Source organism: Sorghum bicolor, chromosome 1 (genome assembly GCF_000003195.3).
Source record: "Sorghum bicolor cultivar BTx623 chromosome 1, Sorghum_bicolor_NCBIv3, whole genome shotgun sequence".
Taxonomy (NCBI): domain Eukaryota; kingdom Viridiplantae; phylum Streptophyta; class Magnoliopsida; order Poales; family Poaceae; genus Sorghum; species Sorghum bicolor.
The window spans coordinates 61275564-61298713 of record NC_012870.2 but is presented as its reverse complement, the minus strand read 5'-3'; the positions used below and the strand labels follow the sequence as shown (position 1 = coordinate 61298713).

At 41.5% G+C, this 23150-nt stretch overlaps 1 protein-coding gene across 1 annotated transcript; it reads right to left on the bottom strand.

The window, feature by feature from the left end:
• On the bottom strand, positions 8627-9923 carry LOC8066238. The gene has a single exon (XM_002465025.2). The coding sequence runs from the start codon at positions 9837-9839 to the stop codon at positions 8874-8876; it is 966 nt and encodes a 321-aa protein (XP_002465070.2). The 5' UTR covers positions 9840-9923; the 3' UTR covers positions 8627-8873.

Here is a 23150-nt window from a genome sequence, read left to right as displayed (position 1 = left end):
GGGGAGAAGCTCGAGGATGCCACGTGCATGTTCGCCAATCTGTCCACCTCCACCTCCATCCACATCTCCTTCCCCACAGAAGTTTCTCGATTTGCTAGGGTTTCATCCACATCTCTTTCAGGTTGATCTTGGAGTACCAGTCCATGAGCTCGGAGGCCTCTACCGCTAGCATTGTGTCGTTCGCGAGCAACACGACGTTGCCAACAACATGACACAACCTCTGCACTTTTGCCCGCATCTCACACCCCTTCTTGTGGATCTGGGCAAAACAGAGCCTAACCAGTTTTATTCGGTGAGTGGTGGATGCAGGATTCAGTTTTAATTAGCACCAATTATTGGATGTTCTGTAAGTTCAGTAATGTTTCTAGTAGAAACTATAGCTGATGTCAAAGTATTGTGATACATGCCTCTATTTCGAAAGCTACCTCTATGGCCAATAGAATTTTATGAGAATGCAGGGTTTTGTAAGCTGTGACAAGGATAACTCTGGTTATCATGTGCAGATGCTGTTGTTATTAACAGGACATTGCTTGGTAGCATTGTAATGTGCGGACCTGTTATATTTGTTTCACTATTAGTTTTAACTTGTTACTGTTATCTCCTTATAGACGGTTAGATTCAGGTCTAAGATTCTTTAGATGTCAATTTTTTTTGTTGTATTGGTTAAGAAAGGAAAGTATTCTAATCTGTGTTAATAAAAGATCTCGCCAGATCTTCAAAGGCGACTCATTGCGATATATCTAAAAATTTACTTTTTGTTGTAGTGCATCATACTGTATTTTTACCTAAAGCAATCACATAAATACACAAGGTGCATTACAAATATTCTAGTTGTTGCATGTTTCCTGTTACCTGCTGCCTGTTTTTTTCAGAAAACTGCACAGTGCATTTCATTGCAGCAATTTCTGTGTAGTGCATTTGCATCTTATCAGTTTTTTATTCTACTTGTCAAACTAGAGTTCTGTGCAGTTTCTGAAACTTTAGCTATGCCTCCAGCTACTAACATTATTCGTTGTGTTTACTGTTGCTGGGTCACTGAAATTCTACTGCTTAGTTGACATATCAGGCGTTGCCTTTGATAGTTGACATCTTAGTTAGCTGAAGACATTTCAGGTTAGTGGAGAACTCCTAGACCTTTTGTGTAAATAGTTGGTAGGGTTGGCCTGATGGGTATTGACTATATGCCTGCTGTCATTTGCCAAATGTTTGTATTTTCAAGCTTCCGTGTGCCATTCTTTGTATAAATGTATTGCCATGCAGGAACCACTGTGTCACCAGCATAGGTCTAAGATTGCATAGCAGTTTTAGATTTTAGTCATGACACAGTTTGCTCTGTTTGTATTCCCTGTCGTAGAAGATCAGAGTTTCCTGTAATTAGATGGCAATTGTTTTCTGTGGACATGTTTGCTGATAAATAATTTTTGTTTGGCTCAATTTGGAATGAGACTGATGCAATACCGATTGATTGTGCTTCTTGTTTGTTCGGTGGCATGTTTTCTTTGTAGCTATGTTCTAATTAAATGCTTAAGGCCTTAAGCTTGTTAGATATAGTTAACAGGTATTGAACTGCTAGCTTGAATACTAGTTTGCATCCATTTTGTTTCAAGGAGGTATGGGCCATATGACCATTTTGAATACTAGCTTGAATACTAGATTAGGTAATGCTTAGTTGTCCATCATTTTATTTCAGCACTATATGACCAATTGGTCCTTGTTCTTAACTTTGCTGTTTTTATTTAATCCTTGTTCACCATATAGACTATCTGCTGCCCTTTATGCAGTTTAGTTACAGTTCTTGCTGAGAATATAGATTCTGAAATGACCTGCATGACCTGGACACTTTAGATTCTGAAATGGCTGCATCCTTGGCATAAGTATGGTTTATGTTTGGTGGAAGCATTGAATTGAGAAGAACAATGCACCTGCAGCCATTGTATGCAGGTATATTATTTGAACTTGCTTTTTTTGTTCTGACATGAATTCTTGACAACAACCTGGTGATCATCTACTACTGTGTTTTTGTTTGGGGTTTTAAATATTCAGTGGTTTGGAAAGATTGAGATGGAACAAACTGATAGGATTTGAATCTGTGGTTGCTGCTTCAAGCATAGGATAGTGACCAGTACTTGGAGATATTGTGCCTTCACTTCAAGCATAGGATAGTGATCAGTACTTGGAGATATTGGTGTGCCTTCACAGTTCATGAGCCAGTCATCGATTTAGCCATTTCCACTTCTCTGAACCTTTCTTTTCTTGGTTGTTGTGTCATTTAATATTTCTTTGCTAGTTTAATTTAATTTCCTTCAAACTTTTAACACTTGTTTTTTAACACTTGTACAAAACTGCTTTGTATCTGAAATTTCATGTTTGTATTAGAACCATAACATATGTCTTGTAAACTGCTTGTTGGTATTAAAACTTATTTTTTAGAACCATACACATTCATGTTTGTATTAGAACCATACACTTGTTTTTTTAGAACCATACACATTCATGTTTGTTTTTTAGAACCATACACATTCATGTTTACTTGTATGTCTCTAGATGCTAATGTTTTTCCTTGTTTACTTGCAGAGCTCTTGGTGGAAGCAATTATTGATTGAGAAACAAAATGCAAATGCAGTGCCTATATGAAGCTTATGCAAAGTAGTTTTTTTCCCTCCAACATTGCTTCTGAAAAGGAGTTAAACCATAATTTATTCTAGTGACGAAGTTCTTGGTAAAAAAAGAAAGTATATTGTTTTATTTTTGATTGTCTGTCTAGATGTGTGCATGGAGATGACTATCTGACTTGGTGACAAATGGACTAGCTTGGTTGGACATTTGGTGCTACTTGAATTAAATTTTCTCATGTTACTCACCTTCTTATGTCACTCGCATTTTATGTTTTTTCTTATGACGCTTTCTTATATAAGCTTTGTTGAAAAAGATGATACTTGAGTACAACTTCTGTACAAATTTGATTCGGGTGCCTTAATTTACTCATATTATATTTTCTGCTATTTTCTGTGTATATATCTTTGCTGGAAATGTGTGGTACAGTGCAATATGTAGGTCAGTATGTATTTAGCTTACGTGACAACAAGGAGCTCCTTTATTTTCTTGATGACCGAACCCCCTTCGTTTCCAAACAACAACAAGGAAATTCTCCATGCGTGGATATTTCCCCTGTGGTTGGACCGGGATTCAGTTGTCCAAAAAAAAATCCCTCCCCTCCGTTACTTCCCAGGGTTAATTACCCTATGGCTGCCAAAGTAAGCCTTAGAGAAGAGGTTTTCCTTCGAGGGCACCCCTCAGTCTCTATGATAATTTCTTCATGTCTTCTCCAGGGGCCAGGGGGCCTTGCTTATATAGTCCTCCCCTTCTATGCGTTTTTGGGTCGATAGGCGAGGTGGTACTATGTTTTTCTTGATCCAATAGGTCGGTGGAATATCCCGAGCGAAAGAGTCCTGATTTGGCTCCAACAGGGGGGCGGGCGCCCAGGCTACCAGGGCGGGCGCCCTGGGCCTGGCCCAGTTTTGCCTCCGCTTCGGTCTCGTGGCTTCTGGAGTCTTCTAGATGATGTAAAATTACGCGATGCGTTGATATCTCTATGTAATCCCGACATGTGGGTCTTTCTTCCTTATTTCCTGATAACCCCCTGCAGAAACAGATAAACAACAAAACTCGTGGAATTCTGTCAGATCAAACCCTAATTCTAGGTGATGGTTGCATATTGGTCCTTTCTCTTGTTTATTTAATAATTAAAATTGATACTTAAGAACCGTCAACATCCACCAGAAAAGGTACAAGACCCCTCACAATCACCGGGAGATGGCCACGAACAATCACCGACTCGTGCCAAAACTCCTCCGCTGCTCCAAGCCGTCTAGGTGGCGGCAACCACCAAGAGTAACAAGAAAACCGCAGCCAAATCGATCCCCAAGTGCCACTAGATGCAATCACTCAAGCAAATGCACTTGGAATCACTCCCAATCTCACAAAGATGTATAATCTATGAAGGAGATGAGTGGGAGGTGTTTGCTTAGGCTCACAAGGATGTTATGTATGCTAGAATGCCAAGAGTATGAGCCCCAAGCCGGCCAAACACGTATTTATAGCCCCTCAAACAAATAGAGCCGTTGGCTCTTTCATTGGGCAAAACACGGGGTCACCGGACGCTCTTAAAGGGGCACCAGACGCTCAACACCTGCGTCCGGTGCTCCAAAGTCAGCCACGTGTCAGAGTCTAACAGTAACCTGCAGAGCACCGGACGCTGATCAAGTTACCACCGGACGCGTCCGGTGCACACCGGTCCTAAACTCAGAGAGGTCTGCAAACGCGCAGGGTCACCGGACGCTGAGCACCGGACCGTCCGGTGCTCACCGGACTTAAACTCAGAGAGCTCTACAAAACGCTCAGGGCACCGGACGCACACCACCGGACGCTACCTGAGCGTCCGGTGCTTCCAGTCAAAACACACTGGCCAAAGTCAGAAAGCACCGGACGCAAGAACAGGAGCTCCCCTGCGTCCGGTGTTCACCGTCTGGTGCTTAACCCTAGCAACACAGCACACCGGACGCACAGCCTCTGCGTCCGGTGCCTCAGCGGCCAGCGTCCGGTGAGTGTTTCTCGCTAAGACGGCGGGAGGGAGAGAGGAACCCATCCTCTCTCTACTCTTCAAACTCCACCTCCTTCTCAAAGCGTGCCAACACCACAAAGTGTGTACCAACAAGTGCACGTGTGTTAGCATTTTCACAATCATTTTCTTCGAAGGAGTTAAGTTAGCTCACTAGGTTCTAAAAGCATGCACATGAACAATGACACCTAGTGGCACTTGATAACCGTTTAGCTAAAGAATTCCCCTCTTTATAGTACGGCTATCTATCCTAAATGTGATCACACCCTCTATGGTGTCTTGATCACTAAAACCAAAACCCTAAGCAATACCTTTGCCTTGATCTCCATAGGGTTTTGTTTTTCTCTTTCTTCTTTTCCAAGTTGAGAACTTGATCATCTTGTGGTCATCACCATCATCACCATGATCATCACTTGCTCCATCACTTGGCATGTACCAGCCTCATTAAGTCTACACACACTTATTATAGAGGTTAGTACTAGGGTTTCATCAATTATCCAAAACCAAACTAGGGCTTTCAGCAGGGCATGCGTCCGGTGAGAGCTAATGTATGCTGACACAATTGTGGCACATGTGGCATGTGAGGACCAGGCGCTGGTCTGAGTCTGGTCATGTGTAATCAGACATGCTAGGTCGGCCAAACCTTGGTTTTGCACATCTTGGTGTAATTTTGCCACCAACGGAACACTGGTCACTAGCACGTCCGGCCGTTGTGTCAAGCAGTGAGGGTCCTATTTTGTGGTGCATCTGATCATCACTTAATTGATGCACAAGCAACAACTAGCCATTGGGATCGCACGACTGACACTCAAAGGCGTGACACGTGGAGTTGATCCAAGGACTAGACACTGGGGTGTCTGCATTTGGTCATCCTTACCGTTGCATCTGGTCAGTGCATGGTGAGCTACCCTTTGAGCTTAATGTCTCTATTTCGTTGGGGACCCTATAAAATGTGTTTGTCCGGCTCTTGCTCACTCTCTTGGGCATTTTCTATTGACATAACATCCTAGTGAGCATAGCCAGAGCCCTCCCACCCATCTTCATCATTGATTCATCATCTTTGTGAGATTAGAAGTGAATCTAAGAGCATCGCTTGAGTGATTGCATCTAGAGACACTTGATTGTTTTTTAGTGTGGGATTCACTTGTTACTCTTGGAGTTTACCAACTCCTAGACAACTAGGAGCGGCAAGGATTGTTGAGCAGAGGAAGATGATTGTCTTTGGCTCTAATTACAGTGATTGTGAGGGGTTCTTGACCCTTTTCTAGCGGAGAGCCAAAAGGTACTCTAGTGGATTGCTCATAGCTTGTGTGATCCCCATCTTGTGTTGGTTGTGTGGCACCTGATTATGGGTCAGGCGTATGATACCTATTAGTACGTGAACCTCCAAGTGGGTGAATTGCTACAACAAGACTAGCTTGTCGGTAAGCAAATGAACCTCAGTAAAAATCATTATGTCATCTTTGATTCTAAGGCTTGATTGATCTCCATTGGTATTTATTGTATTATGATTAGTTCATTCCTCTACACATTGGTATAATCACCCTACTCACTCTTTACATTCATTGCAAACTAGTTGTCAAGATCTTTAGTGTAGTTAGTCTTTGAGAGCTTGTTAGTTTGGTTAGTGTGGCTCTTTAGTTAGTCTTTGAGAGAACACTAGCTTAGTGAGTATTGACCTAGCTTGTTGTGTGTTTACTGATCATAACAACTAGAATTGTGGTAGTTGGCTTGTTTTTTTAGTAGGCTAGCGCAACATTGGCTTCTTCTCATAATCGTCTAACCACTTTGCTTTAGTGTTGTTGTAGTAATTTTTTATAGGCTATTCACCCCCTCTAGCCATTAGGACCTTTCAATGGTGCACACCATGGTGAGGGAGGCGATTGTGCCACTACCGCCATGTTCCCTTGAGATCCTTGCGGTGCACGGGAAGGTGCCAGGGCCAAATCCATATTTTGTGGTTTGTGTCACAAACTACTCCTACAATAAGACATTTTTCCTAGTCTTTTATTATACCCACAACTATCTGTTGGCGCATGTCACAACCTACATGTGCCTTGTGGAAGAAGATGATGTCACTAGCACAAGCATAGCACAAGGTTTGACAATTTGTATGCATAATAGTCTCATCCCCACCAAAAATTAGTTGTACAAACATATTAAGAGTTCATTAAAGCCTTCCGTAATAATACTCTTGAATCATTCAACATCATGCATGAGTAAATCATACCTATACATGGATGCACACATTATTAATTTTGGTGAAATACAAATTAATCAACTCTAGCGCTAGAGGCAAACTAATGATCATATCCCTTCCTACACATCTACTATGCATCTTCCATTGACCGACATATACCATATATAACAACCCATGTAATGGAAGCATGTATGTAAATAACTAGTCTAATTTGTCACATGATGCAATAAATGATGGATGCTCTACTGTAGTCAAACCTCCGATGAAGTGATAGTCACCGAATTTGTCGGTCAAGTACTCAATGGCACACGTCACAATGAGGGAGGCGATTGCGTGTGTTGTCGCCGCCATTCTCCCATGACATCCTTGGGTGGATGGGAAGGTGCCTGATCTGGCATTCACTAGGCATGACGTGGGGCTGAATGTCTGCACATCTAGCACCACCTTACGATTGATCCTCCTTGATGCATTGGCACTGGGTAGGGAGTAGAGCCATGGCACACTGGTTGCCCTACCATAGCCTTAATTATATGAATCATTCACTGGGTAGACATGGTTATGGTTTCCCAACACGATGGCTAGAAGTGATGGGAGCTCTACTTCAATATCTACCTCCCTTGCAATCTCTTGGACACTGCCACCGATGACTATTGCTACTAGAACTTGATTAACATATATACTATAAATTAAAGAATGTGGGTCTTAATCCATATTTTATCATTCATGTATCACAAAACGGATCCAATGGTAGGACTTCCCCTAGTATTATTTATGGGGTTATACCCAACAACTATCCACTAGTGCATGTCACAACCTATATATGCTTTTGCAAAAGAAGATGATGTCACTGGTATACACATAGCATAAGGTTTGACAATTTGTATCCCCACATCCCACCCCCACCAAAAATTAGTTACACAAACATATGAAAAGTTTAAAACCTTACTTGCAACTTGGAATAATACTCTTGAATCAGCCAACATCAACCAAGAGAAGATCCTATCCTAGACATGCATGCACATATTATTAATTTCGCGATGATATCCAAATTAATCAACTCTGCGTCAAAGGCATACTAATGATCCCTCGACTACACATCTACGATGCATCTTCAACTGAATGACATATACCATATAAAACAAACCATGTGATGGAACATGGATGTAAATAACTCTTATAGCTTGTCGCGTTGTGTAGTAGATGATTGATGATATGTTGGAGTCAAACTTCTATATGAAGTGATAATCATAAGATCCTCGAGATGCACAGGAAGGCGCTTGATCCAACATTCACTAGATGTGACGCAGGGCCGAACGCATGCCCGTCTAGCACCACTATGCCATTAATCCCCCTCTTGACGTGCCGGCGCTCTGTAGGATGCCAGGGACATACTAGTTGCCCGACTATAGCCATATATACGTCATTTGCTAGGTGGACATAGTTGTGGTGGCGTGACACGATGGTCGGAAGCACGCTTGGGAGATCTAGTTCTTCGGTCTCCACCTCACTCGTCGTCTTCTTGAAATTGCCACCACCATCGACGACGATATTGCTATAGTGGTATTTGATTGACATATATTATAAATGAAAGAAGGTGGATCTCAATCCATATTTTGTCGTTCTTGTATTACAAACTTATTCTAGTCTTCTATTATACCCACAACTATCCACTGGTGCATGTCACAACCTACATATCTTTTGCGAAAGAAGATCAATGGCGTCGCTAGGATAAACATAGCACAATGGTTGACAATTTGTATTCCCCGTCCCAACCCCACCAAAGACCAGTTGCACAAACACACTAACAGTTTAAAAAACCTTCCTTGCATCTTGTAATACTCTTGAATCAGTCAACACCATGCATGCACGAGAAAAATCCTATATCCTATACATGCATGGACACATTCGGTGACATCCAAATTAAATCAACTCTAGCGCTAGGAGGCAAACTAAATGATCCATCACCTACACATCTATTTTGCAGCTTCAATCGACCAGCAACACCCATGCGGTAGAAACAAAAGCATGGATGTAAATAGATAGCTCATCAGTCTGTCACGTGATGCAGTAGATGATGGACGCTCTGCTCGAGTCGAACCTCCAGATGTAGCGATAGTCACCGGACCTGCTGCCGATGAGGTGCTCAACGGTGCACGGCACGGTGAGGGAGGCGATGGCGTTGCCACCACCTTGCTCCCACGTGATCCTCGCGGTGCACGGGAAGGCGGCGTCGACTGATCCTCCGACGACATCCGGCGGCCGGCGTGGCGGCGCGGCAGCAGGGCCGAACTTTCGCACATCCAGCACCACTATACCATTGATCCTCCTCGACGTCGTCGACACGCCGGCGCCGGCGCCGCCAGGCAGGTAGTCGAGCCACGGGCACACTGGCTGCCCCACCATAGCCTTGTACGCGTCATTCACCAGGTGGACACGGTTGTGGTGGTGGCCGGACACGACGGCCGGAAGCGCGCCCGGCAGCTCCAGTTCCGTCTCCACCTCCCTCGCCGTCTTGCTGGACACAGACACCGTCGACGTCGTCTCCGGGTACGCAACGCCACCACCGTCGACGGCGTCGGCGATGTTGCTGGAGTCGATGCAGATGGTGGTGCACAGGGGGCGAGCGGGGCGAGGCTTGATGACCTTGGGCACCTGCAGCTTCGAGATCAGGTCGCGCTCCACCGGGACCGCCGCCGCCGCCGCCGCTGGAGACCCCGCCACAAGCGAGAGTCCCCGGAGCCGCTCCTCACAGCCGGCGAGAACACCCTCGGGCATAGACATGTACCGTCCCAGTCCCACGCCGGCGGCTGGCAAGAGTGGAGGTGGAGGGTAAGGGTAAGGGTAAGGGTAGGACGACGACGACGACGACGACGACGTCGCCTCCCTCTCCCTTTTTGACACCGGAGGCGACAAAAGGAGATGGTCATCGCGGCCGCGCTTGTGCCCTCGCCACAGCAGGCTCCGTGGCGGCGCCGGCGGCGGCAAGGGCTTGGGCGCGATTGCACGGAGCCGTCGTTCCATGACGACGACGACGACCTCTCACTGGCGGTGGAGTCTCTCCTTGCTAATAATGCCAGGCGCTCAGGCCGGCCGGCCCCGGCCGGGGTTAAGAAGAGGCAACACAAGGCAAGGCGCCGGCCGGCCAATCATCGGACGACGGGGGCACGTGGGCGGTCACGCGGCGCGCGGCTACGTGGAGTCGACGGCGCCAACACGTTGCTGGCGCGGCCGCGCGTGCGTGCGTGCATGGTCGATGCAACGCCTGCACTGGCTCGATCTCTCTCGCGCGCGCTACCTTCCACATATGAGAGGAGTGAATTGAACGTAACCCTGCCGTTTCAGCTCCACCGATTGCGTACGTCCGATGGTCCATGGATGCCTGCGATGCATCTCGATCGAGCAACTATAGGCCTTGTTTACTTTCAAAATTTATTGTAAAATGAATACTGTAGCATTTTCGTTTGTATTTGAGAACTTTTGTCCAATCATAAATTAATTAGGCTCAAAAGATTGGTCTCGCAAATTATAGATAAACTGTGTAATTTTAGTTATTTCTTTTATCTATATTTAATATTCTATGCATGTATCGCAAGATTTGATGTGACGAAAAATCTGAAAAAAAAATTGTAAAATATTTGAGGAACTAAACAAGGCCTGAGCGGCCGGCCGGCGCGGCAAGCATTTACTTGCACGGCCGGAGGAAGAAGGATTCGTTTTGCGATCCTGAAAGACCAGTCATGGTTTTGGAATGACGACGTGATATTTCTGGTGTTTTGGTGACAAATGATGATTTGTGTGTACTACATGATGGTTGGTGTGGTTCACTGTAAGCTTCCTAATTAGAAGGATGTTCATCGATCATCATTAGATTACGTACTGCAAGTAGTATATATAGGAATTGACATGGTGTATATATCTACTCTAGGGGTTGTTTTTACACGTAATAGCGCCGAAAACAGTTTGTGGTGGCGTGTGTCCTCTTCCGGTGACTTACTTTTCCTCCGCTGCGGTTTCTACTTTAGTTTGTCATGGTGTAGGCTTTTATGGTGTGGTGACGTTGTGTTTTATGGTTGGGCCGATCGATTCATCGGCGACTCTCACAAGGTTTCTTGACTACTTTGACCGCCAGCTAGTTTGCATGCATGCATACATAGCAAGGCTAAAATAAGGCTAATAATATAGTCTGCTACTGGTTATAAAGCTTTTTTGTAGTATTCTTCTAGTCCATAACTATTTACTATTAATATATGACTCGCATATTTCTCTCACAAAGTTCTTGGTTCTTGTGTCTAAATCCATTTCTCCTCTCTCGTCTCCCTCGGCATTAGTCTGTTATTATACTTGCTCTTAGCAAGCAAGCAAGATTGTAGCCTTGCTTTGTATGTAGTTGTAGCATAGAAAACACCTCCATGCGTGCACTGCATATATATTGCAATGCCTATGGAATAATTGACCACTATGGTTATATGGGCATCAAGCTAAGAGTCCGCACACTACACTTCAATTCCGAGTAAGTTTCGAGTTTCGTGTGCAAGGCAAGGCACACCGCCGGAAAACAAAACAACAAGTTGATCGAGCCATGCATGAGCATGACTCATCGTTGAGGTAGCCAGTCATGTCTCCTTGTGCGTGCGTGCGTGCGCGCATGCAGAGTTTCACATTAGGTAGTGTATGTAACACGAATCTCAAAACAGTTTTGAACGGTGCAGATAGCACATACTGAGCATGTACATGCTATGATACATTATTGGATACGGATGCCGCTGTGGACTAGTACTTCTGTTTGTTCTGTGGCGAGTGCCTATGTACGGTGGACGATCGAGTGGCCACTGCATGCGTCAGCGCGTGCATGCAGACTTGTACAGGCGCATGCATGCACGCAACCAGCCAACAACGCACTGACTGGACGTGGACGGACGCCCGCCCGCAGCCCACAACGGGCGGCGAGTGGCACCGCGCGCGCGCGCAGTCCGCGAGGCACCACGAGATATGAGGCCAGATGCATGACGTTGCATCCATGTCATGTCCCCTTCGGCTCCCAAGTTAAAAGTTGAACCACAGACATGCAGCTTTATTAGATGTAGATGTACTCTCTTTTTTCTCTAACAGAAAAAGGTCTTGTTATAGAAATTGTGGTGGTCAAACTTTTTTAAATTTAATTAAATTTATAGAAAATATATATAAATATATATCTTCAAAATAAATTTATTATAAAAGTATATTTAAATAATAACCTAATAATAATAAATTATGTACCATAAATATTAATATTTTATTAAATATATTTGGTCAAAGTTAAAAAGTTGTTTACTTTTTAGAATCGAGAATGATTCTTTTTTAAGGACAGAGGGAATAAATGCCAGTCGTCGCAGACACCTAACCTATATGTGTTGTGTCATACTTCCTCCGTCACAAAAAAGTGTCGTTTTAGATTTTTTGTGCCAAAAGTTTGACTCAATTTAAGGAAAATATATGCAATATTTATATCTCTAAATAAATTTATTAAAAAACTAGACTTAAAGATCTTTCCAATGATACTAATTATATACTATAAATACTAATATTTTTTACTATATATTTAGTTAAAGTTATTTCTCGGGAAGTGAAAACGACACTTATTTTGGGACGGAGGGAGTATATTGCATCTCATACAAATTGCCATATCAAGTATTGCTTCGTTCTAGTTTCTCGAGGAGTTAAACACTTCTAACTTTGATCAAATATAAAAAAATATCAATATTTATAGTATATAATTAATATAATTAAGTAGACCATTAAATATATTTTTATGATAAATTTATTTAAAGATATAAATATTGCTAATATCTTATATAAATCTAGTCAAACTCTAGAAAGTTTGACCGGTGCGTATACCATAGCAACACTTATTTTGGAATGGAGAGAGTAAAGTCATGTGATTCAACAACGTATTAGACCCCCTTTCAACTTAGGAGTAGATGTCAACGGCAGCAGACACACAACCTAGCACAGCTATATATACTACCCCCTCCATCACAGAATAGATGACGCTACGGGATGTGTGCAGGTCAAACTTTCTCAATGTTGACTAGATTTGTAGAAAATATGTGTAACTTTTATATCTCCAAATGAATTTATTATGATAGTAAATTTAACGATATATCTAATTAAACTAATTATATATTATAAACATTATACTTTTTGTATATAGTTGGTCAAAGTTAAAAAAATTGACTTCTATTTTGGGACATAGGGAGTATGTGTCATATCTCATACAAATTGTTGTATTAGGCACTTCTTCCGTCACAAAATAAATATTGTTTTAACTTTTTTAGGAGCTAAACACTTTTAGCTTTGATCATATATATTCTACACCCTAGGTGTAGAATACTATTCTACACCAAACTGCTATACTGAACAGAATTCAGTATTCGTGTTTCAGTATTCCATGGTCCTACGTGTTGGATAAGATGATACTGAACACTCTCCAGTATGCTCAGTATTTTTTCTACTCAATTTTGACTTGCGGTGTAGAATAGCGTTGCCGTATGTGTGTGTATATATATAAAAATATTAATATTTATAGTACATAATTAATATCATTAAATAACCATTGAATATGGTTTATAATAAACTTATATAAAGATACAAGTATTGCTAACATCTTATATAAATTTAGTCAAACTTTAGAAAGTTTAACTGATGTGTATACTATAGTGATACTTATTTTGAGATGGAGGAAGTAGTGTCATGTGGTTCAGCAAGGCATGTGGCCGCAGACACACAACTTACCACGGCTATATGTAGTATATGTCATATCTCATATAAATTTTTGTATTGGGTATATCTTCCATCAAAAAATTAATGTTATTTTAGCTTTTTCGAGAAGTTAAACACTTTTAACTTTAACTAAATATATACAAGAAAATATTAGTACTTATAATATATAATTAGTATAATTAAATAGATCATTAAATATATTTTTATAATGAACCTATTTAAAGATATAAATATTGGTAACATCTTATGTAATTCTAGTCAAACTTTAGAACGTTGACCGGCGCGTATAACAACACTTATTTTGGAATTTAGGGATTAGAGTCATGTGATTCAGCAACGTATTGGACACCTTTCAAAATTAGGAGTAGATGCCAGCGGTTGCAGTCATACAACCTACCACGGCTATATCTACTATATGTCATATCTCATACAAACTGTTGTATCAAGTAATCTTTTCGTCCCAAAATAAATGCTATTTTAGCTTTTGTGGAGTTAAACATTTTTAACTGTGAATAAATATATACTCTCTCCGTACTTATAAAAAAAGTTATTTTGAACAGAGTTTGGGTCAAACATTGAGAATATAAATCATGAATAACCTTTAAGTTGTTGAGTTCGAAAAATATAAAAACCATATGAATAGATTTGTCTTGAAAAATACTTTCATAACCACTTTTTGATAATTATTTTTATAGAAACAAGGAGTCAAAGTTAGGTTTTGAAGACTGTGTCGTTGTCCTAAACGACTTTCTTTATGCGTATAGCGGGAGTACAAGAAAATATTAATATTTATAGTATATAATTACTATCATTAAATATATATTTTTAATAAACTTATTTAAATATTTAAATGTTGCTAACATTTTATACAAATCTAGATAAACTTTAGAAAGTTTTATTGGCAAGTATACCATAGTGATACTTTATAGTAGCACATTTTAAACTTTGAAACTTGTAAATTTAGAACTTTACAAAAACTTTGTACTACCACTTTTTTACTTTTTACTTTGAGATTCAAAACTTTGTAATTTAAAATTTAGAAACTTTATACTACCACATTTAAAACTTTGTATTTCAAGTTTTGGAACCTTACAATTTCAAACTTTAAATTTAAAATTCAAGAACTTTATACTAGCATATTTAAAATTTTCTATTTTGAGATTTAAAAATTTATACTAGCACATTTTAAACTTTATACTAGCACATTTAAAATTTTGTATTTCAAACTTTGAAACTTGTAATTTCAAACTTTACACTTTATAAATTTAGAAACTCTATACTAGAATATTAGAACTTTTTACTTTAAGATTTTAAACTTTGTAATTTTAATTTTATTTTTAAAATTCATGAACTTTATACTAACACATTAAAACTTTGTATTTCAAGCTATGCAAGAAAACGTCTGGCATCTATGGCCATCGAAACAATAAAAAACAAAGAGAGAAAGATATAATTAAGAACAAATATTCATCAGACTACTTAAAATTGTTTCTAAAAAGCATATTCCATTAGACAGGCATGACTTAACTGATCACTCTAGCTCAATGAACTAAGGTAGTATTATTTCCATGGATCTGCCTCTCATGATTATACATAGCTTTTACCTTGTTTTATAACAGAGAGGTTTAACAATATGTGAGTAATTCCATATCAGAAAATACTTGCATTAGACTTTAGAGAACAATAATCATGCAGATCTTGTCATCATACAATTACTCGAAATTACAATATGGGAAAAACAGATCGTAGGCATAAACACAGCAACAATAAAATCAGGCAGGACAGGATCGATTTGTGCAATTACCTTGTACGAGGCAGGCACAGGCAACAACGTATCTTGGGATGGGAAAGGAGGCACCAGACGGCAGACGATGGGCGTCGCACGAGTTGGAGAGGAGGATGAGGACGTTGACACACATAATCTTCACCATTGGATTTGAGTAAAGAGAGAGAAGATGTACAAGTAAATCTGAAAAGTTCATTTTAAAGATATTATTTTTATGGGTATATTTATGTGGGTGGATGAATTGGGTGCTTCTCAGCGGGGAACATTTTTTGGTGTGGTTCTAGCAAAGAAAAAGTTGGTAAGTTAGTAGGGTAGATACGGGTTACCAAACAAGACAGCAGGCCCAAGTGGGGAAAAATAAAAAAACAAAAATATGCTTCCATCCATATCTCACCAGTCAGCATTGCCGTGACTGTTCAATTGAGGAGACAAGAAACTCAAATGTTTGTTGGTTCTTACATACCAGACAACATAGTGCCAAGCATGACTAGTATGTGAACCAGCACAAATACATTAACAAATGTCCAGAAATAAAAACGCTGAAACAAACATCATGCACACAGCTATGGGGAGTAATTCGCCGGACCAGAAAGACATGCAATTATGTGCACCTATGGCCATGAAAGAAATAGTATTTTCCACTAACCTTAGGAAGAATCATGCAATATGCTGGTCATAACATCCAAGGCTTTTCTCCGGATTAAGCTGTCTCTTGAGCTCAGGAGACTCAGACAATCTTGTAACAAGCTGGTTCCCTTTCTTCATATAAGCACACATCTTGTTGGCCTCATTTGCCATATCCTTGAATTGAATACAACCATCAGTTTGCAACTAGTGCCAATATCAGCAGGTAATTTTACAGAAAATAAATGGATCGATACTTGTTAAAGTTCAGCACATATTGACAGGAGGCAGGTAGGCACTAACCATCATTGCAGCAGCAGAGACAATAGATTGGTTTTCAGTGATGTCCACAAGGCCCAAGGCGCACATGCGGATCACACTGCTCCGCTGCATGATGTCGTCATAATGCTCAGCACCTTGTTTCAGCAGCTCACACATCAGTTCAGCCTCCTTGGTAATACACTTGAAACCAATGCTAAACATTAGTAAAAAAACACAGAAAGAATCAAATAAAATACCCTATAATTATACCGAAAGAACTACTGCTTTAATGAAGTGTATGTGCTGCTGGGTTGGATAGGACTAGTCCAAGCTATATACATTTTTAATTAAATATATAGTACAGCAGAAGAGTAAACATTTAAGACTTGGGTCTATAAGAGCAAGTATTATAGCAGGCTGTAAGCCAGCTAAATGTTGATGTGGAGGAGAGAGAAGAGGAGAGAGAGAGTAAAAGCGGACTGCAAGCTTACAGCCGGCTCAGACACAAAAACCAAGAAAATCTGTGACACAGACAAGTGGGTCATGTATTAATAGTGATGAGCTAACCATTATATGGTTGGGCTGCAAGAAGGCTGTAAAGAAATCTTACAGCCAGCAGCTGGCTGTATTATAATACTTGCTCTAAGGCCATACTTGGATATTGTGCAATAAATCCTACACACGAGTCAGTATAATACATATCCTCGCCACATTTAATTAAAAGTAGCAACAAATGCTCAAAGTTCAAGCCTTCTAGGGAAACACTCAACGTTGTTTGGACATCCAATGAGTGAGATAGGCAAGGATTTCAACTACAATAAAGCAAGTGTGGAACCAAGACTGGAAACCTTGAAACATGCTATTAATTCTTACAGCTGGTTATCAAAATTTGCACCAGTTGCCCAAATTCAAACATCATCCAGGTAGTATTTCAATATTACATGAAAGAGACAATGACTGCCCTTAATTTGTGGCAATGGGTAGCACATCACAATGATAACAGGACAGAGACAAAGGTTTTTATTTTTCCTGCCTTAAGCAGAATTTCAATTCCCCGTCCCCTCATTTAGCTTTTTTTCTTAACAGCAGCATAAATTCAGCCACTAGGATTCAGAAAAGAATAGCAACCATCCAGCACAAGTTACAGTGGTACAGCACAAAAAACATGTTTTGTTTGGTTTGTTCAGGCAAGTAGGCACACATACCACAAAAGCAATGGTAGAAGGAACACACAATTCAACCCCTGTGCTGTAGATTGAAAGTGCACGCTCCTTGATCAGGCAACTCTCGACGACAGTGCTGACTGCAAAGGGATCATCCAGGGTACACCACACTGGACTCATCTTCCACATGGACAGGAATTCCTCCTCCATCTTGAGACACTGATAATTCAAAAAATTGTGAGTTGAAATATGTTACGCGAACAGTTTCAGTTAGATAATCGGTGGTTTAGTAAAGATGCAAGAGGGTTACTAACAGATTTGCAAATAGCAGAGCTGGCGATTTGTAGATTTTGGCTGGCATGAGCAATGAATTCATAAGCATTGCGTTTGTCCTCAAGATGGCTGCTATAGTCATCATACCTGTCACTGTAAAGTGGTACCAGCCCTTCCCAATCCCATATTTTATCCAAAAGATTTTCTGAAAACACAAAAACAACATAACGTATGAAGTGTATTGCAAGGGGGATATGAAAGCTCATAGAAACCATAACTTTGGTGATTAGCTTCTTTATTACCTTCTTTCATCTTCCTCTTATTACTCGCCTCACCACCACTAATCTGTTTCTTATAATGAGAATTCAATACATCTGAAACACTGTCCGTGGTGATAATACAGTGAAATGGCATAGTATCAAACTATTCTCATCAAGAAGTAACAATCTAATTCTCTTAGACCACATACAGGTGCATCAAGAAGGAAGAAAAAACAAGTGTACCATCCGTACCCTTTGGTGTTTGCTGCTGCATCAGCAGGAACGCAATCCCCGTCACCACCAGGACCACTTCTACCAGCAGCCGAAGACTTCTCTAGTATATGTCAACCACAAAATCCAAGGTTTTGTACCGGACTAGGCGGCTGTCCCCAATCTCATCAGGTACGGGATCATCAAAGAAATCAACAGTCTTGTCATTTTTATGCATCCACATACACAACATTTCAGCATCCTTTGCCATACCCTTAAATTGAAGCCAACCGTCAGTATACAGTTAGTGCTGATAAGCTAGTAGCAAAGACAACAAAGTACAATTCATAAGGCTCAAGAATGGATGGTTGATATTATAAAGTTTGACAAATGGCCCATATGGCTCATGTGGGATCATCGGTTTGACAATTGGACGGATGATATTATAAAGTGGGTTTTTAAGGCAGGCACGTACCAACATAACAGCAGAGGCAGAAACAGAATCGTGTGTGTGCAGTTCATAAGGCTCAAGGCACACATGCGCATCGTTCTGCCCTGGTTGATTAAGTAATCATGAACGGGATGAGCGCCACGCCCCAGCAACTCACGCATCAGGTCAGCCTCCTTGGCAATACACTTGAAACCATAGTTTTGCATTAGTACAATGATCATGATCATATAAAAGACGAGCAAAATAATCCATAAACCATCCAACGCTTCAAGGTGAATTTGGGTGCTAATTGATCCTTTACAAAAAGGAAGCCACCAATTTCCTCCTAGGTTGGCCTACATTTCTATAATGTAACCAGATATTTCAGCTATTTTACTTAATAAGGCCTCGTTTGGTTTGCCTTGTTAAAGTTTACCGTCCATCACATCGAATGTTTGGACACATGCATGAAATATTTAATATAGACTATTTACGAAACTAAGAACACAGTTATAGAGTAATTTGCAAGACAAATCTTTTGAGCCTAATTAGTACATGATTGGACATAAATTGTCAAATAAAACAAAAATGCTACAGTACCTATTAAACTTTAATAACCCTAACCAAACACCCCCTAAGGTGTAAGCACCAAGTAGGATGGTCTCAGATTGCCAGTCCAAGATGCCCCCATAGATAAAGATTGAAACAATAAAAATTGAATAACCAGGACAGATTAACCACCTTGCAGCTCCCTACTCCCACAGGGTACACACGGTAAACAGATGCTTTAGCAATGTTTGACTAAAAACATATATATACAAGAAAAATGTTTGGTGTGTTACAGAGGTGAGGAACGTACCAACAAAGCGGCACCAAAAACATCAGAAAAGCTGCAACCTGCTGTGTGGATCACTGAGCACGCACGCTTGTGTATCAGGAAACTCACAATTCTTGATTTCCTCATCTGCAAGAGCCTCTCCTCTTCAGTTTTCACCCGGATCTTCAACTCAGATACAAGTAGCTCCTCGTTATCGAGACACTGCTTGATTGAAACCATGAGACAGTCAGCCACGCAATCGCTCGATCCTAAAAAAAAATCGATCGATCCTCAAAATTAAAGTTGGCAGAACCCAATGGTTTACTTACAGTCTCGACGAGAGCAGCTATGCTGCTATTCTTAGGCCTTGTTTAGTTTCCACCAAAATCCAAAAAGTTTTCAAGATTCCCCATCACATCGAATTTTACGGCACATGCATGAAGCACTAAATGTAGACGAAAACAAAAACTAATTACACAGTTTGCCTGTAAATTACGAGACGAATCTTTTGACCCTAGTTAGTCTATGATTAGATAATATTTATCAAAAACAAACGAAAATGCTACAGTAGCGAAATCTAAAAATTTTTCACATCTAAACAAGGCCTTAGTAACTGCATGCACATTGCGATGGTGATACTCTTTAAGGTATGTGCTATAGTCAGACCACGACACGGAAATCCCCTTTGGTAGCAGTTTGTCCCATCCCCATATTTTCTCCACCATATCTTTGGAAACAAGTAAGTAAATAAATAAATAAAACACACAATTAAAGAAGAGGGCGATAGGAAATCATATCCTTGCTATGGTGGCAGGCATCATCCGCAAGGATAATTCATGTTTGTCGAACAAATTGTTTATACCATGGTACTTGACAATTGTTGGCCTGGGCATCTCTTTTGTGATTATACCGTACTCCCGCTCCTCCTCCATCTCTTCGATGAGATCAGTAAAATACTCTCTTTCTAACTGTTCTTCGCTGAACCCTGCCTCGGCCAGCTTCTTCGCGAGGTCCGCTGAAGAGGAGCCGTGGACCTCCATGATCGCGCCCCGCGTCAAAACTTGCGGCGCCTCCATGATCGCAAAGACGAGGCCGATCAGATCAAAGGGGTGTGGAGTGGAGGGGCAATTTAAATATTTGCCCCTCTTACCATGGCTTTCTCCTCACTTGCCTCTCTTATAAGTGCAATTAAAGATTTGCTCCGGATATCTCTTCAGTCATATAGATTTGTCCATTTTAGCTATGTGGCAGTCCAACTCATCATGCCAGCTTGGATCGGCTATGGGAAAAGACCGTATTGCCCCTCCTTTACCGGTATCGCACAAATCCCTGCCCCGAGCCTAATCCCTGCCCCAAGCCGCGATACACGGGGCGCGTTCAAGACCGCGGGCGCCCGACGCATCCGCCCCCTTCTCTGTTCGCCAGCAAGCCCGCGACGCATCCGCCCCCTTCTCTCCGGCCACGCGCCCCGCGGAGGCGACCTCCGGCGACGCGCCCGACGGCGGCGACCTCTGGCCTCCCTCCACATCCGCCCGCGATGTTCACCTCTGACCTCTGGCCTCCCTCCTTTCCATCGGGGCCGCCCGCTTGCGCGCTCCACGGACCCTCCTCCCGCGTCCGCCCCCGCCGCGGCGCCGGCCTCGTGCCTTGCGTGGCTCCCGCCGTCCCGCGTCCCCGGGCTCGCCCCGGACGCCTTCGTCTTCCTGGGCGCGCATGTCGAGGGCAGCGCAAGGAGGCCGCCGCGTACTGGGCGGTCGACGTCAGCGAGGGCGAGGGAGCGACGGTCGGTGGGCCAGCGGACGGGGATGGGCCATCGGTGTTTATGGACTTAAGGACGCTCATGGTGGCCATGGACTGGAGCGACAAGCACGCCATAGGGGAGCTCGCCATCGCAGGCAGATGTGGAGGGAGGCCAGAGGTCGCCGCCGTCGGGCGCGTCGCCGGAGGTCACCGCCGCCGGGCGCGTGGCCGGAGAGAAGGGGGCGGATGCGTCGCGGGCTGGCGGCTCGCTGGCGAACAGAGAAGGGGGCGGATGCGTCGGGCGCCCGCGGTCTTGAACGCACCCCCTATATCGCGGCTTGGGGCAGGGATTTGTGCGATACAGGTAAGGATGAAAACGGTCGGAAACAGTCGAAAAACTCCTAAATTGTTTTCTACTTTTACATTTGAAATACGAAAACGAAAACGAAAACGGTAAAGTCGGACACGAAAACGAACACGAACTTACGAAATATCGAGAATTTCGAAAACGAACCAATTCGATCAGATTTATGTCGAACACGGTCGATATACGAAAACTCAATACGAAATACTGATATATAAAAGTGCATGACTAAAAGTATATATAAAAGTATATATAGGATCAAGTTCAAGTGCATATAGTAATTAAAAAGTGTATGCTCCTTAGTCTTAGGTATTTAATACAATAGCCCACACATAAATACAAGTCTAGAATAAGCAATTAATAGCTAACATGAACACAACTAGCCACTAGTAGAAAGAACGCAGATGCATGGTGAGTAGTCTGTAATTAGACTGTGTGACCCTACAATCGACTAAATTCGGTTTAAACCAAATTTTGAATTCAAAATATTTCATATTAAAAGTAGAAAAGTAGAAAACGGTCGAAAAATGTCGAAACCGTTTTCTACTTTTATATTTGAAATACGAAACATCTAAAATACGAAAGCGAAAACGATAAAGTCGGACAAAAAAATACGAATTCGATCGGATCAAATATAGAAAGTGGTTCGGTTCGGTTCGGGATATTTTCGTTCCGTTTTCATCCTTAGATACAGGTAAGGGAGGGGCAATACGGTCTTTTTCTATAGCCAATCCAAGCTGGCATGATGAGTTGAACTGCCACATAGCTAAAATAGGCAGATCTATATGACTGAAGAGATACTCAGAGCAAATCTTTAATTATATTTATAAGAGGAGTAAGTGAGGAGGAATCAATAATTAAATTGCCCGGAGTGGAGGAGCCAAAGACGGAGTGGGAGAGATTTGAATTCGGCCGGAGGTTTTCATCGAGGGGGGAGCGACTTCGGCCGTCGGATGCGTCCAACGGACGAGATCATCTCGCTGCTAGTTGGGTTATGCGGTAACAGGCCGCTATGCGGGCCGACAACCGGCATGCACGCTGCAGGGAGAGAGCCCGCACGGGGAGGGGAATTCAGCCTGTTGGTCCTTTACCTTTTTCCAATGGAATTACCTTCTGAACTTTTGCGAAAGTTCGTTTTTCTCTCTGAACTCCAAAATCAAGCAAAACACCTCCATCAACTTTTAAAATTATTCATCTTACCTCTCTGGTCCTATTACAAGCAATTTTGAAGGTGGTTTATCTTTTTATTTTTATTTATTTTGGATGAATCTTTGAAAAATTATAATAAATCACAAAAAAATTATAAAATAGAAAATCCAATTTCGTTAGACTCCATATGGGTATATTTATACACATGAACATATAATATAATATGCTTTCATACAAACTTTTTGTTGTAGCTTTAGATTTGTGCTTTTTGTAATTAATTAGAATAACTCATAGTTGCAGTTTCTATGGTCCAATTGTGATGAATTTTTATGGTAGGCTAATTATTTTATGATTGAACTATAGTAAAAATTTTGTACTCATTGGATCATGTGTATCTTAGTTATAGATTTATTAATATTTAACAAGCATAAACCTAAATAAAATCTATAACTAAGTTATATATTATAATAATTAGCCCACCATAAACATTTCACCA